Source organism: Mugil cephalus, chromosome 6 (genome assembly GCF_022458985.1).
Source record: "Mugil cephalus isolate CIBA_MC_2020 chromosome 6, CIBA_Mcephalus_1.1, whole genome shotgun sequence".
In the NCBI taxonomy this organism is placed as follows: domain Eukaryota; kingdom Metazoa; phylum Chordata; class Actinopteri; order Mugiliformes; family Mugilidae; genus Mugil; species Mugil cephalus.
This window is the reverse complement of record NC_061775.1, coordinates 22,567,311-22,582,408: the sequence shown is the minus strand read 5'-3', so window position 1 is coordinate 22,582,408 and position 15,098 is coordinate 22,567,311. Positions and strand designations below refer to the sequence as shown.

The 15,098-nt window shown below is 39.5% G+C and overlaps 1 protein-coding gene across 2 annotated transcripts in view; it reads left to right on the top strand.

Moving 5' to 3' along the window:
* The window catches only part of anos1b (anosmin 1b), a 43,907-nt gene that overhangs the window by 15,552 nt on the left and 13,257 nt on the right, over positions 1-15,098 (top strand). Inside the window, exons 3-6 of one of the 2 annotated variants that reach the window (XM_047586252.1) lie at positions 10,496-10,558; positions 11,230-11,434; positions 12,708-12,892; positions 14,661-14,790. In XM_047586252.1, coding sequence (XP_047442208.1) covers positions 10,496-10,558; positions 11,230-11,434; positions 12,708-12,892; positions 14,661-14,790 — 583 coding nt within the window. Of the gene's footprint in view, positions 1-10,495; positions 10,559-11,226; positions 11,435-12,707; positions 12,893-14,660; positions 14,791-15,098 lie in introns of both variants that reach the window. The other variant, XM_047586251.1, reaches the window with a different exon arrangement.

Here is a 15,098-nt window from a genome sequence, read left to right as displayed (position 1 = left end):
CTTGGTCTGAACTTACGTTCCACTGCAGGATCTCATAAAGTCTTTTTGGCAGCGTAACACGCTCAATAACTTTTGACAGAGACTTTTACAGAATAATTTGGGGACTCGTATTAGTTTTCCCTCAACTCCTTTTCGGTCCTTGTGCGAACTTGGAGCCGGGCTCAACCAAGTTGTTCTCACTGAGTTTTAAAACGTCTAACACATAGTCAGTCTAATCACTCCCATTCACACACCCACACACACAAATGATGTACTGTGAAACTAAAGCTTGAATTTAATTTCCCATGTCATTTATTTCACTTAAGATGCCCAAAGCCTTGCAGTGCAATAATTCATTATTTTGTTCGTTGTTTGAGAAAAAAATATATATTTTAAGTTTCAGGGGTGTATTTAGACTGATAAAGACGTGATTTATATTTTTTTTGGTTATTCCTTTGAATTTTCATTTTATTACTTTTGGAAGCATTGAGACTAAAACTCTCTGATGTGCGTGGGATAAGAAATAATGAAAGAAATGAGAAAACAGGTGACAGTGATCCGTATATTTATATATAAATATATATATATGCATCTTCTTTTGTTACATCTTCTTTGCTGCACACACTAATACACCAGGCACTTTACCCTAACACATATGGTTTGTGTCACATCGTCAGTGCTCTCTCTCATGGAAACACACATGGGAGTTGGCAAAAAAAAAAACTGAACTACAGCCCTCACTCAGTTCCTCCATCTGTCCATCTACCTCCGTCTTTTATCTCTCTGTCCCTCTCATACACTTACAGATCACACACATGCATAGTAATGTATACCAGGTGTTTAAAAGGGCAGTTGCCCAATAACAAACATGTCTAGCGCGGAGCAAAACGGAGGTATCGAATCACAGTTACTCCTCCTCTTTCTCCTCTTTTTCAATCATTCCTCAGTACTTGCTCTTAAGCAATAATAGCAATACCAAATAGAAGACGTTTGTATACTTATATGCACATTATATTGTAGAACTCTGTCCGTATTGTATATGATCTTCAGTGTTGCAGACCATCGGCTATCGTATGATGTCTCAGACTTTTAGGGCTACTCAGTTAATGCACATTATTTCACCTTGGTCTGTGTATGTTTTGGTCATTGGATTTTCCCTTCAGAAAAGGATATTAAAGAAAAAATTTAAAAAATGAACGGTTATTTGATTTTCTTTTGAGAATTCAAAAATTAAGATTGAAATACAAGGCATTTTTCCTTATAATGGTCGAGAATGGATGAACAAAACTTAAAAAAAAAACAGTCTATTTTCATTTTCTGTTTCTTAAACTAATAAATAAAATCGTTAGAAGACGTCCTTTTTTAAAATATTTTGCAAACCGAAGATGCCGCTTTCAAAGTAAGAGCATGAATGAAGACGGTGCTGTGTTTCTGTCCAGAGCGTTCAAATACATGACTTCTACCTAGTACTCTAATGTGTTTTTTGACATGGCGAAACAAGGCTTATAGAAATATTTGCACGCATATCAGTTAATGTTAGCTAGTGGGTAACTATTCACTGATTATATGTAGTTATTTTTAGATTTTACCTGGAATATACAGCTTAGTTTTTCTGCAGTCATATCGTCTTCCCTGAAAAACAACGTACGGATCCTTGTCCATCAACTTCTGTTACACAGCACCGTCCTCATACCTGCTTTTATTTTGAAAGCGACAACTTCCAGTTGCATAAAATGAAAAAAACAGGTGTGTTTTTTTGTTTCTGTCATCTAACATCAGAAACTGAAAATGAAAAGCGAGTGTTTTTTAAAGTTGTATTTATCAATTCTTGACCCTGATAAAGAAAAAAATTTAATATATATAAAATATATATGCTTTTATCATTTTATTAAATCTTCACTTTTCTATATTTTCAATATAAACTTGTTAGCATACTAATCGACTGGATATAAGAGCATGTTTTGCCTCTTTTGCTTTACACACAGATGTAACAAAAGCTCTGATGGGTCTATGAAAAAAGACTAGACTACAAATGGAAATCTTCTCCCCTGACTACAAACACTGCATATTCATACACAGTTGTAGAAATTGCCCTTCCTTCAAGCCAGCCGTCACTTAGCTGCCTACTCCAGCCCCCTGGTCGCAGAGTCACTGCTTCCATTTTTCTTTATTCGCTAGTCACCTGCTGGCGTTTCTTTCCAAAATGTTGCTCATGTCTGGACAACTTTGGTGAAAGTATTCCACTAGTTTTCTCACATTTGTGTGTATTTTCTTGCTTTGCAGTTAATAAAAGTGATAGAAAAGGAATATGTTAGAAATATTTTAATTTATCAGGCAGTCATTCCCTTCGGCCTGGCTGACACTGTCTCTTAAAATCCTCCTTTGGTTCTGGAGCAGGTCAGTCTCTATTGTCTAATTTGCACCAGGCAGTGAAACAGCTGCAAACAACCGCTTACATAAACCTGGATATCATAATTAGACGAGTTTAACATCATTTATGCTTCGTATATATGTAACATTCACTTGGCCATAAGTTTTAAATCCTGACAAAATATAGTTTTCAGTCTTAACCTCAGACAGGTGGAACATTTTAACCACCACCTGCCATAAACATATCCATTCCTCACTGGCCATACTTCCTTCTTTTCTCTGTCCAAAATAGATTTGTCAGTCCAGGATCTTTTTTTTGTAGCAGTTATGTTATATTTCAGACCTCGGGGAAGAAAAGGAGCAGGAGAAAGTACTGGAAATTGTGGGCACGTGTAGTTTGAGAGGTGAAGAAGTTAACCACCGAACTATCTTCAAGCATTTGTCTCTTTTGACCCTTCCTTCCACACTCTCTATTTTCTTCTGCCGTCTTTCCTCCAGCCTTTCCACTCCTCCCGCAGGCTGACGACTCAAATTAGTGCCACTTGCGTTACATGTTTTTCCAAAGGTTTGGCAAAGGCCTAACGTGCTTCTCAATGGGATTTTTGAAATTTGTTCTGCCAATTTTCGCTTAAGTACCACAAAGCCTGGATGCATGGAGACACATTCAAAATGTGAAGTAAGCATTCTTGTACCTTATGAAATGATATGTTGAATACGAGCAACAACCTCTGGAGGTTTGAAATGTGAAGCAAGGTGCCAAAAACTGCAGTTCCTTGAGTGGCCACTTGAGGCAGGCTCCAAAAGCAAACCAGTCCACACACTGCAAAAAACGAATTTCAAGAAAGCAAAAAAAGAATCTTGTATCAAATAAATACATGGTACATTTTGTTCAGAGACAAGAACTTAGAATTTTTGTCAAGCAAAAAAAAGTTTAACCCATTGACAGATTTTTTTTTTCTATATAGATATTATTGATATTGCTCATTTTAGTATTGCTGTTTTTCCATTTCCCTCATGTTAAATCATTTTTTTAAATAATTAGTTAATTTAACAAAATTAAGATTTAAACACAGCTTTATGTAGTTAATTACTTTTTCAATACAATTAACCAGTTTCAATTATAGTCATGCTTTAGGGTATGGATAAATAAAGTGAGGTCATATCAGGTTGCACAGACTAGTCAGTTTGTTGACTTCAGTAGAGGTTCGACTAGTCACTGATCACACAAGTGTGTGAATTACTTTGTCAGAGTTGTTAGACCTTTAGCTGCAGTACACGGAAAAAGCCTTCAAATATATATTGCATTTTTTTCTTTTAATCCAGCTACACTATCATATCTTATAACACGCCGTGGAGTACTATTAAATACTATTGATGGTGCTGAGTTGCTGCATGTTTTTATACAGACTATACATATCTGCAGCGCAAAGTATGTAGCATGGGAGCTATGTATACAGAAACAGTAGATAAGATAAGGTAAGATAAAATAAGATAAGGTAAGATAAGATAAGATAAGATAAGGTAAGATAAGATAAGGTAAGATAAGCCTTTATTCATCTCACAATGGGGGAAATTCTCATTGTTAACAGCAGCAGAGACATCGCACATATGGGTGGACTATAGGTTTTACTGTTGCAAGCGTTACTTTCTACAGCGTTATTATTAGTGACGTCATCAGAGACTTTCATCACATAACTATCGACTTTAAAAAAAAATCTGTAGTCGTGCAACCCCTTGGCCACGTTGATTTACAGGTGGGCACCCACACAAGTCCCTTGTATTTCTGCCTTTCCCTCGCCCACCTACCTCATCACCAGTCACGCTCCACCTTTTATCCCGGCATTTAAATTGCCCCGGGGCTACTGGAGCGCTGCCAAAATGGCAATGGCCATAGTTACATCTTAAAAAGAGCTCTTTGTAAATCTTAACTTCACGGGCAGTCGATCCACCCTTTATGGTAGAATCTCATTTAGCTACAGGGTCTGTGTCTCTCGGGTCATCGGGAAAGATTTTGTCGTAAAAAATATATGAATTGGCCGAGCTTTTCTTTAAGTAGCTGACGGATGAATACAAGAAAAGCTGATGACAACTTTAGCTGTTTTTTGTCTTTAAGAAGAGAAATTACAGCTGATACTAACTGACACATATACTGGCACAGAAAGCTTGGCGTGTATAGGCGACATTTTATGTTGATACTAAGTCATTAAGTAGGTAATTGGTTTTGGGTAAAAAAAAAGCATTTTTATGTCAAATTGAAAAACCTTCCTCAGTAAAAAAAGAAGTATTGCTTTTGATTTAGTAACCCAAACTGTTCAATAATCACTGAAGCTTTACTTAATATTGAAATAAATCGTGAGCCACTGACGACAAGCTGATGTCATAAATAAACAGAAATGTTTTTCGCAAGGTTTCCACTGAACTGGTGACTCTGCACACATCTGGTGGCTGTCTTTCTTTGTCTGTCACTCTTTCTCTCTCTTTTCCTTTTCCCTGGACCTGTTTCAGTGTTTGTCTTTCATCTCCTCTCTCCTTTTCAACTCACACTCACCCCCCCACCCCCTCTCCATCCACTCTTGAAACCACATCTCCCCCTCCCCTCCCTCTCCCGTTTCCTCTCCTCCCTCTTGTGCCGAGTGTGGCTGTCATCCCTCTCTTGTGGCAGGTGAGGCCATAAAGCAGCGGGGGGAGGCCGGTGGAGGGCCGAGAGGCAAGGTGTGTGCGTATGTGTGATTAATTATTACGGAGATATCTGAGGAGCTCTTCAGCAAACTGTGCACGTATACATTCACGGGGGCAGGTATTAATACAGGCTCTGGTGTTACAGTGTGTTGCTGTGCTAAACAGTAACATCTCCGACCTCTGACCCGAGCCGTGTCTGTGTCGCACACATAACTCATGCTGTCGCCTTCGTGTCCAGAAGTGTCTGTTTGTCTTTCAGCTCCTCTTACACAAATACTGTGCATGCACTTCGGTGATTTATAGCATCCAAGTGATATTTGAGTGTGTAAGGTGTGTGCATCCTTCATACCACAAATGCTTTCAGCTTAAATCCATTAGCCTCGACCCTCTTTACTCTCTCTCCTGCGTTTAACTCCCTATTATGTCAACATAAAGTAATGCATATTCACTTTTACTGCTCGTGTAGAGTAAAACTACTCTGTCACTAGTCATTATGGTATACTTTTTACTTCATATTATAGTATTAATTAAATTATCATTAAAAATATCTAGTTATATTGGTGTATTATCATTGCAGATACTTTGAAATTTAAAATTGTTAAACTTTATTTTACTGTTAATTCTGAAATCATGCATCATACTTGTAAAAACTGATCTTATTTCTTGTAAGCGTCTTTCACTGAAATTAAGAAAAAATCGAATAAAGCAGAACAAATGCAGTAAACTTATTATATACCCCTGATTTACAATACACTAAAATGCTTTCATGTTCGACTTGGCATAACTTGTATTCGACTTTACCCACGCCTTGTAACAAAAAATGTTTTAATAAAAAATAGACGTTTAAGATTAGATGATACACATCTGTGTCCTAAATTTAAACTACTGTGTAGTAGGATATAAAAAAGTACCATGTAATAATACTCTTGTAATAGTTGAATATACTTTTGGCAAATGGAAGTCAATTTAATTTGATTTAATCCATTTTAATAAGCTCAAAGATATGCATGAATGTTCCTCAGTGTAAAAAATCGCTCGGCATCATGAAATGTTTTTAGACCATCACATCAGTCTTTTTAAATGTAAATCCATGTATTTGTTGCACAAAAAGTTCTGAAATTCACTCATAGTAGACGATAAATAATCACTGATGTTTGCATTGAGTCATTTATGATATATTCACATGGTCCTAAACCGCTCTCTTCACAGCTGTACATTAAAATACATCTCAGCTTCAACAGATTAGCACCTGTTTTTATATTTACAACCAAGATCCACTCACACTTTTAACCTTAATCCACCTCTGGACCATGTAAACGCCCAACAATGAATTGCAAATGGCAGAGGAGAGGAGGGTCAGCGAGGGAGAACAGAAGAAACTGAGCAGATGTACTGAGTTGGGCGAAAACGAGAAGAAGAAATGGTTGATAATGTGAGGACAAGAGAAAATGACAAAAGGAAAAGAAAGGATTAGAAAAATAAGAAACACGGGAGGAGGGTAACAAGGATGGGAATGAAAAATTAGGTTTGTGTAACTGTTTGGTTGCAGCAGTTGTGTGTGTGTGTGAGGTGTTTTCGGGGAGATCTTGACAACCATAAGCTCAGAGCAGCATGTGTTCGAATGAAGAGACCCCTGGGAACTCTATGAAGAAACATATCAAACTTCAGGATCTGGTTACAACTGTGTGCTTATGTTTGTGTGTGCGTGTGTGTTGAATTACCTTTGTGTATCCTCTCCTCAGACTCCTTCAGGAATGCATCATCAATTTGCAGATGTGAAAAAGGGAAAAAAAAAATAATATAAACGGACGCTGCTCGCCAAAGTTATTATTTATTTATTTTCTTTGTGGGTAAAAAGCTTCAACGTGGCCGTAAAACTAAAAAGCTTCTGGTTTGGTTCTTATTGAATAAAAAAAACAAAGTCTGCAGTTGTTTGTGGTCATCGTGTTTTTAATATCGTCAAGGTTTTCACGGTCGAGGGAAACATCCAAATGTCTGTGCAAACCTATGAAGGGTAACATTGCATCATTCAGTCCATTCAGAGTTCATAGTGTTTTGAAACACTACAAAAATAGGCCTTTTCTCAAAACGTGTATGTGTACAAAAGGAGGAATCTGCAGTCTACATTAGTAGCTGTTTTTACCAAGTTCTCTGATAAAAAAAAATAGTGGAAAAAGCAGAAATTATATCATATTTTGTTCCCATAGCAGTCTCTCTTCTGCTGGAAGAGCGCATCTGGGGAACATCTTCTCTATTTGGAATGGCTCATTCTTAGTTATTGTTTGAAAGCAAAGTGTATAAACTAGAAAGTAGCAGCATCTGTGGAAGCACATACTTGTGTAATCACTATGTGCTGCACATTACTGGAGTCTAAATGGTCAAAGAGTATAATAAAGATAGAATTCAAATAATCAGCCAGTTATTTACTAATCAACTAACCTTCTACGCTTTTTTATTTGTTAGATTATTAACCTTTCTGAGACCCGGCGTCCTCATATGGGGACATTATGTTTTAGGTTTGTTTGCGGATCCTCGTAAGGACACACTTTTGCCTGCCATCTCGTGGTAGCGAAGGGTTAATACACTTGTTTATTTATGGTTATTATCTTTTCTAGTTTCATATAATATGCAAATTTAACAAATTCACAAGTGCTTGTATGAGGACATTGGGATTTCCTTGTTTCAAATTCTGCTTTTGCATCAAGATAAACAGTCTTATACAGTATGTTGGTACACATCAGTGTCTCTATTGTAATATACAGTGAAATAATTCATGAGGACGTAACTTTTTGTCAAAAATTACTTACAGTTCAAAGATGATGCATCTTTTTATACATCTTAGGTCCTGCTAACCTTAAAAAACGTGGATACATTAAAAATGCATAGCAAACTAAAGCTCAGTGAGTTGATCAATTGTTATCTGGTGTTTCCCACAAGATTTCATGAGACCCTGATGTTTTTGGATTTTTATTTTTTTATTTTTTGGGGCAGGAGGGATTATACTGTCTTAATAGAGATGCTTTTTGTGGTGGCACCAATAGGAAAAACGCAACGCAAGCACAAAGTTGTTTTAGCAAAATTGTTTCCAATAAATTAAAATGAGACTACAGTGGAGCAACTTCGACCCTGGTGGGCTGCCATAGTATTGTCATTATATGGGAAACCCTGTTATCTCTATGCATTTTCAAATGTTTTCAAACCAGTGCACACATCTGCTAATGACCTGAGATGTGTTGGCTGCACACTGTCCAATAGTACATGTTTTGTTGGAACATAATGGGAGTTTTAATTTTATGAACCTTCAAATGAATGGAAAAGCTTCTAGGGTTTTAGATTTTATAATCCCTGTGTGATTTCATTGTAAACTGTGTATCTAAGCTAACTGCAGCCGTCGCTCCCTGCGGGGAAGCCAACTACGAACCTACAGCCACATTTCAAGCCCGAGACAGACGTGTTTCACTCTGAATGGAGAGATTTAGGGTGGAGCATCACCAAAGCCTTTCTTCCATGACTTAAATGAAGTGAACCGACTGTGTAACATTCAACGGTTATCATGCTTCACGCTGAGACTTCCCTTTTATGTCCCGCAGGTTAAGAAAACCAAGAACATGTGTCTTCATTGGCTTCGGTTTGCAGATACTGTATGAGCTGCGTTCTCGAGTCATTATGTGATATTTGGCCTTCGTTTTGTGTGTAAAATTAAAAAACTCGCAGTTTAGCTTTTGTCGTTAACCATCAATCTGCAGCCGGGCCTATTTAAAACAAATCCTGGATAGCTCAGGTTCCGGAGAAGATGTTCTATCCAGCAGTAGACATTTATTTGTGCAAAGACAAAAGTTTTTGTACCATTGTGTTGAAGCAGTTTCTTATTCTGGAATCAGTGAGATGGAATAAATTGGGGGGAATGATTGAAGCCAGGCACAGTGGGGAGCTGAGGGAGACAGACAGACAGAGAGAAAGAGGAGGGGGCGGTGGGGGAGGTTGAGGGTGAAACCGCAGTTTTTATATGTTGTCTGGTTTTAATTTGGTAAGAGCCATCATTCACCAGTTCACTGAGGTGGCAAACCAGATGAGTGTGTGCTTCGGGAGTGTGTGTTTCTTTTGTGCTCTCTACCGCGTCTAAAATCTGTCTCTGCAAATCTTAAGACCATCTGACACTTATTTATTTATTCTCGTTATTTCAGTTCTTCTACCTCATATTTCTTTAGCACTCAGCTACTTTGGAAGGATAGTTTTTTTGGAATGCACTTTCACTTTTTGGCATTGAGTTAGATAAGAAGATGGACAACACTCTCGAGTATTACTTAATGGAAGGCAGATAGCAGGTTATGTTACTTTAGCACAGGCACAGGAAACAGCCAGGCTGATATAGTCTTAATGTAACACAATGTGGCCACTAACACCTTAAATGCCAAGTGCAAACTGCAACAGAACGCAGCGGCAAACATGGCGTGGTCGAGTTGCTGTTCTTGCAAGTGTTGCTCAAGGTGTTGCGGTGAAACACACATATACATTATGCATAACTGCAGCGCTTTTTTGTGTGTATCATGGGTTGGGCAACAGTTTAGGGACTTCACCAACATCACCGGCCTCCATAGGAACTTTCAGCTCGTCACAAGGCTCATTAAGTCCATTTTAAAATGTTGCATGAATAAAATTGATTGTTTATTGGCATTTTATATCTTCTTTGTTTAATCTGGGGCAAAAAAAAGACCATTTTTGCTCTTAATGAGTATAGCACATGATTTCTGGGGACCAGTTGCCCAACATCCAGCAAATGAAAAAAATCTCTGCTATCAACTGAGAAAACATTAGGAAGTTTTGGTTGATTTTTGTGTAAATTAAATAAACTGAATGTAAACGTGAATTAGAAAGATTTCGAGGTGTTGGTAGGCGGGGTTTGTTTAGATGAAGCATGGCCAGCTGTCTCCACTGTTTCCATTCTAAACCTACTGCAGGTTGTAGCTTCACATAGAATGGGCGTACGCACTGATCAGGCATAACATTATGACCGCCTTCCTAATGTTTTGTAGGTTTGTGCCTCAAAAACAGTTGTGACTCATCAGAGAATGGACATGTTGTTAGGGATCTTGAGGGGAGGGGCCTCTGTGGATCATCACACAGATACTTGATCCATTTGGAGGCCAGGCCAGGTGTTTTTTTTTGTTGTTGTTGTTCTTACCTGTCCAAGTTACATCCACACGAATGCCAGAACATTGAATTGTCACAAAATGATCAATGTTATTTACTTCTGCTGTCAGTGGTCTTAATGATGTGGCTGATTGGTGTATGTGAGTGATATTAACCTTCTTATTGCTAGTTGAACATGAATTAGCACATTTTTGTAATACCACTAATTTAGGAATTCAGTAATGCAAACATTTTGTTATTTTTAAGTAAGACCTAAATTGTAAAGTTTAAAACCTGTAATTTATGATTTATTTTTGCTCTGTTTGTTTATGTCTAGTGCCTCCAACCATGCAAAGAATTGTGGGAAACCAGGAAGGTCCTGTCTCCAAAGTCCTGTGAGGTAAGATAGAAAGTGCGTGGTGTGTTTGTTTGTGCAGGTCACAGCGGCCTTGGTGGCAGTGTCGCTGCTCCACCAGGAACGTGCTTTCATTGGCACCACGAGGCTGTTTTGATTGCGTGCCACGCATTTGTGTGTGTGTTTTCTCGCAAGCCTCTGCATGTGTGTGTGTGTGTTATGAAAAAACATTTGTGAGCTGTTGTGTATGTATACACGAGTGTGCAACACTTTCTTGTGTGTTTTTGTGCATGTGTGTGTGGCCCCTAAATGATTATTTGTGGAGCGGGTTGCTGTGGTTTTCAGATAGATTTTAGTTTTTCATCACAATAGCTGAAGCATGTTACTGGCTGGATGGCTGACTGGCTGGCTGGTTAGGAACACAGGGTAATTCAGGACTATTAGCTGAAGCTTGTGTTTACATTTTGTAAAGCCATGTGCACAGGCAGAGAAACGCACACAACTTTTAGAGCGAATCTCAAAGGGCTCCCTTCAAAGAGTCAGTAGGAGTTTACCAAAGGAAACACTTTCCCCTCTGGTGTGTGTTTTCATGCCCTCATGTGCATGTTCTTATACGTTGCGTGTTATTTCCTGCTATGTGTCAACTGCAATAATAATATAATAGTAATAATAATTGTAATACCCCCCGTCCTCTCGCTCGCTTTCTCTCTCAGAAGCAGACGGAGTGTGTGACGAGCAGGGAGTTTCTGACCTCCCTGAGGTCGTCTCGTCAGGGAGACTGCCCTTTGCCTCAGCGAGCCACGGGATTCGCTGCAGCCTGCGTGGAGAGTTGCTCGTCGGACCAGCACTGTCCGTCCCCCAGGAAGTGCTGCTCCAATGGATGTGGACACACTTGCCAAGCCCCAGCCAATCTATATAAAGGTAAGAGACTTGGGTTTTTTTTGTGTTGCATGATTTGGGCTTCATGACATGAGCAGGCGGCAACTTCCACGTCTGAACAATGAAGCCCAGGCGGAAGTGCAAAAAGCTGCAGTTCATCGAGTGGCCACTTGAGGCTCCAAAAGGGAGCAAATTCCCATTGACCCCGATGTTAAAAAGACCAACTTTACAGTAATATTTAACATGTTTACAGACTGATATAAAAAATGATTTTGGTCTCAATAGTTTATTTCATTATTCATGCCAAACGCATTCATTTATTTTTTATGAAGGTCTAAAATTTTGCATAATTAAGGGCATTCCGATCCGTATTTGAGTAAGGGGCATTAGCCTTGAGCTAACAGGTAGCGGAGAGTTGGGTGGGCGGGTCTCAATGTCCAGGCTGCTTTAGCTCTGTCTCCCCCATGTCCATATTTGGGGTATCTCTGCGTGGGCGGAGTAGAGTTAATCCAACATGGCGATCGGCGGCTCCGCCCACTTCTGGCTTCGTTTTTGAGTTTCAGAATTGAATTGGTGACGTCACAATGGGTTTGTTTGTTCGTAGTTTATACAGTCAGTGGACATGAGGCAGAGAACGTGTTTGAAGACGAAACCATGTTTGATTGTCCCATCAAATTCACAGTGATGGTTCTGATTAAGATTCATTAGATATTAGAGTGAACAGCACTCAGCATGCTATCTGTTTGAGAAGGATGCACGTGCAGTATATGTGATGACACCTAGCCCTTGTGGCGTCACGGTGGTGCTTAAATATACTTGCAATATGAATTGCTATGATCAAACTCGTCTCACAAATGAATTGAATATAATTTAATGTAATAATAGATCACTGCACGCTGCGTGCTTGACTGCATCTCAAGCAGCGGTTAGCTTCTCTGTGTTTGCGTCTGCGTGGTGCTAGTCAGCATCGACTGCTTCAGATGCGGTCAGGTTTTGGCTGCCGTAATAATTCAGCACAAACAAAATAGTTTGAGTGACATTTAGATTTTCCTTCAGCAGCTTTGTTTAATTTTTTTTCCTACTTCTGTGTTCGATACTGTTGTGACAACAAAGTATTGTGCAGTGGTTGAGTCATTAGTGATGAATATCAGCCAATTGTTTATTTTAAATAAACTGTTGTAGCTACTTTCAGTCATTAAATATGCCTACACACCTATTCCTTATCGCATTATTATATTATTGTCAAGTCATTTTACCAAATCTCCTGTTTCTTTCTTTCTTGGATCTCACATTTAAATTCCTTTTTCCCCTGCAGGTGTTCCTCTGAAGCCTCGCAGAGAGATGAGCTTCGTGGAGGACTCAGAGGGTCACGTGAAGGTGATGTGGGTGTCAAAGTTCAATGTCAGCGTGGAGCCGGTTGTTTACATCCTCCAGTCCCGCTGGAACGCCGGCATACACCCCAGCGAAGACCATGCCTCTCAGTGGGCTACTGTTGCCATGGTAAATAACAACCAGTCTCTCCCGGGTCGTTACTAAGTGATTAGAAGTGTGTGACATGACAGAAACTAGTCATTGGCCGTGGAGGAGTCGATGATTTCTCATTTCATCATAATATTCAAGTTACCGGGCCAATAAAAAATAAATAAATTTAGCAGCAGTCCATGCAGTCGATACTATTCTAACCTCTTACACTGAGAGGATTTGTAGCTATGAAAACGGTTCACTGTACCTTTAACAGTGGAGCAGCACCGCAAAGGGTTTGTAACATATCTTTACCTCATAACTCTCAATTTGCCTCGAATGATGAAACTTCTCAGCTATGGAGATGGATGTTAGACTCTGTTTCCACCTCATCAGTCTGCTGCCTTGCTGTCTAAACCTCTCCACCCCAGCCAGTCTCCCATTCTGCCAGGGTAAACCCTATGTGTGTGTGTGTGTGGATATGAATGAGTGTGTGTGTGTGCACTGTACGTCCGTGTGTGTGTGTGTGTGTGTGTGTGCCTGTGTGAGGTTAGGTAAATAAGCAGAGCTTAAAAAGGGACCACAGGCAGCCACAGTCGTTCCACCGGCTGACTCTGAATGACTGAACGCTCATTATGGACTTAAATAGATGGCAGCTCGTGTCTGTGTGTGAGTGTGAGCGGGTGACTGCGGATGAGTCGATTCTAAGCAGTGATTACATTTACACTGTCAGGGAGACAAAACATGTGAATCTTTGGCAATTTTCAGCTATAATTTGGGGGCGATCATTCAATTTCACTGTTATCTGATGAAATTCCATTCTGACTGTGTTCATCTGACGTCTTCTGACATCCTGCTCAGCGCGCCGTGTAACTGACAGTTGCAAGTATATTAGATAAAACGAAGCTATAACTAATGTAAGCAAATACAGCAGCCCTGCAGGAAACCCTACCTCCACGCCGCAGATCGTGTTCAGTTTTCAGACAGATGTTGATTCACGTGTGATTATTTTGGAGGATGCAGTTTGTGGTGCTGTTATTAGATTATAAAGAGATGTGTTTCAGTTTGCAAGTTGTCAGCCCTCATTGATATAAATTAGGTGATAAAATACCTCTGTTGGCACCATTTTAACATGATGCCTTTGTAAGAAATAATCCAATAGACCCAGCTCTTCTTTACAATAAGCCAGATACAAATAGATGTGAGTTTTCTCTAAATCTTCTCATAACTCTTAGCAATGAAGCAGTGCCTTTTTTTTTTTTTTTTTTTTGTTCAAAATGTGAAACTTATGCTTTAAATATTAAGATTGAACATGCTCTTTGGGAAGCATGACACTGTTTTTTTTCCCGAAGATTTAAAGGTCTGTCAAAGTTAATATCAGATTATTTTAATACACCTTTGTAAGTTGTGAGAGGTCTTAAAATGAGATTCATTATTTAAAATAATGCTTTTGAATGAATCATGTACGATACATATTATACGTATTAGGGTTTAAAATTAAAATGCTTTAACGACGACGCTTTAATAAATAACCCCACATCTGTGTCTTCATCCCGGATTGACTCCTCGATGTTGACATCAGGTCTCTCGCTCCTCTCGTCCCCGAAGATATATCTCTGAATGATTGTGTGTTTGGGCTGGTTGTTATGCTACAGAAAAATCTTGGCGGAGATCAGACGCCTCCTTCCTGGAGTCGTGTGATGGATCTGGAAGGAGCTGTCTTGCTTAAGACTTGGTGCTGTACTGCAAATGTTGAACCAAACCCTTCGCTGTCGCCCAGTCACCGTCTCGTGTGATGTGTTTCTAGACCCTCTCTGAAGACGCCGTGCTGTCAGATCTGAGACCTCAGCGTTGGTATCAGTTCAGAGTAGCCGCCATCAACAGCCACGGCAGCAGAGGTTTCACCACTCCCAGCAAACACTACATCTCAAGCAAAGGTAAAACAAACACACAACCCGAGCACATTTGTCTTTTTTACTTCTACGGACATCCCGCAGAGAGAGTGACGCTCCCTCCTGCGTGTTTCCATAACCTATTGATACCCTGTCATGAGATGCTGAGCAAAACACTGATATTTGCGTTCATTTTGTGTCATTTTATGAGAGATATTACACCTCCCCGAGGAAAAAGAAAGAAACTTGGGAACATTCCCCTTTCTCTCCTTTTCTGTTCTTTCTCTCCCCTTCACTCAGACGTGATGGATAAGGTACACTCGCAGCACAAAAGCTGTCAGGCAGTCTATAAA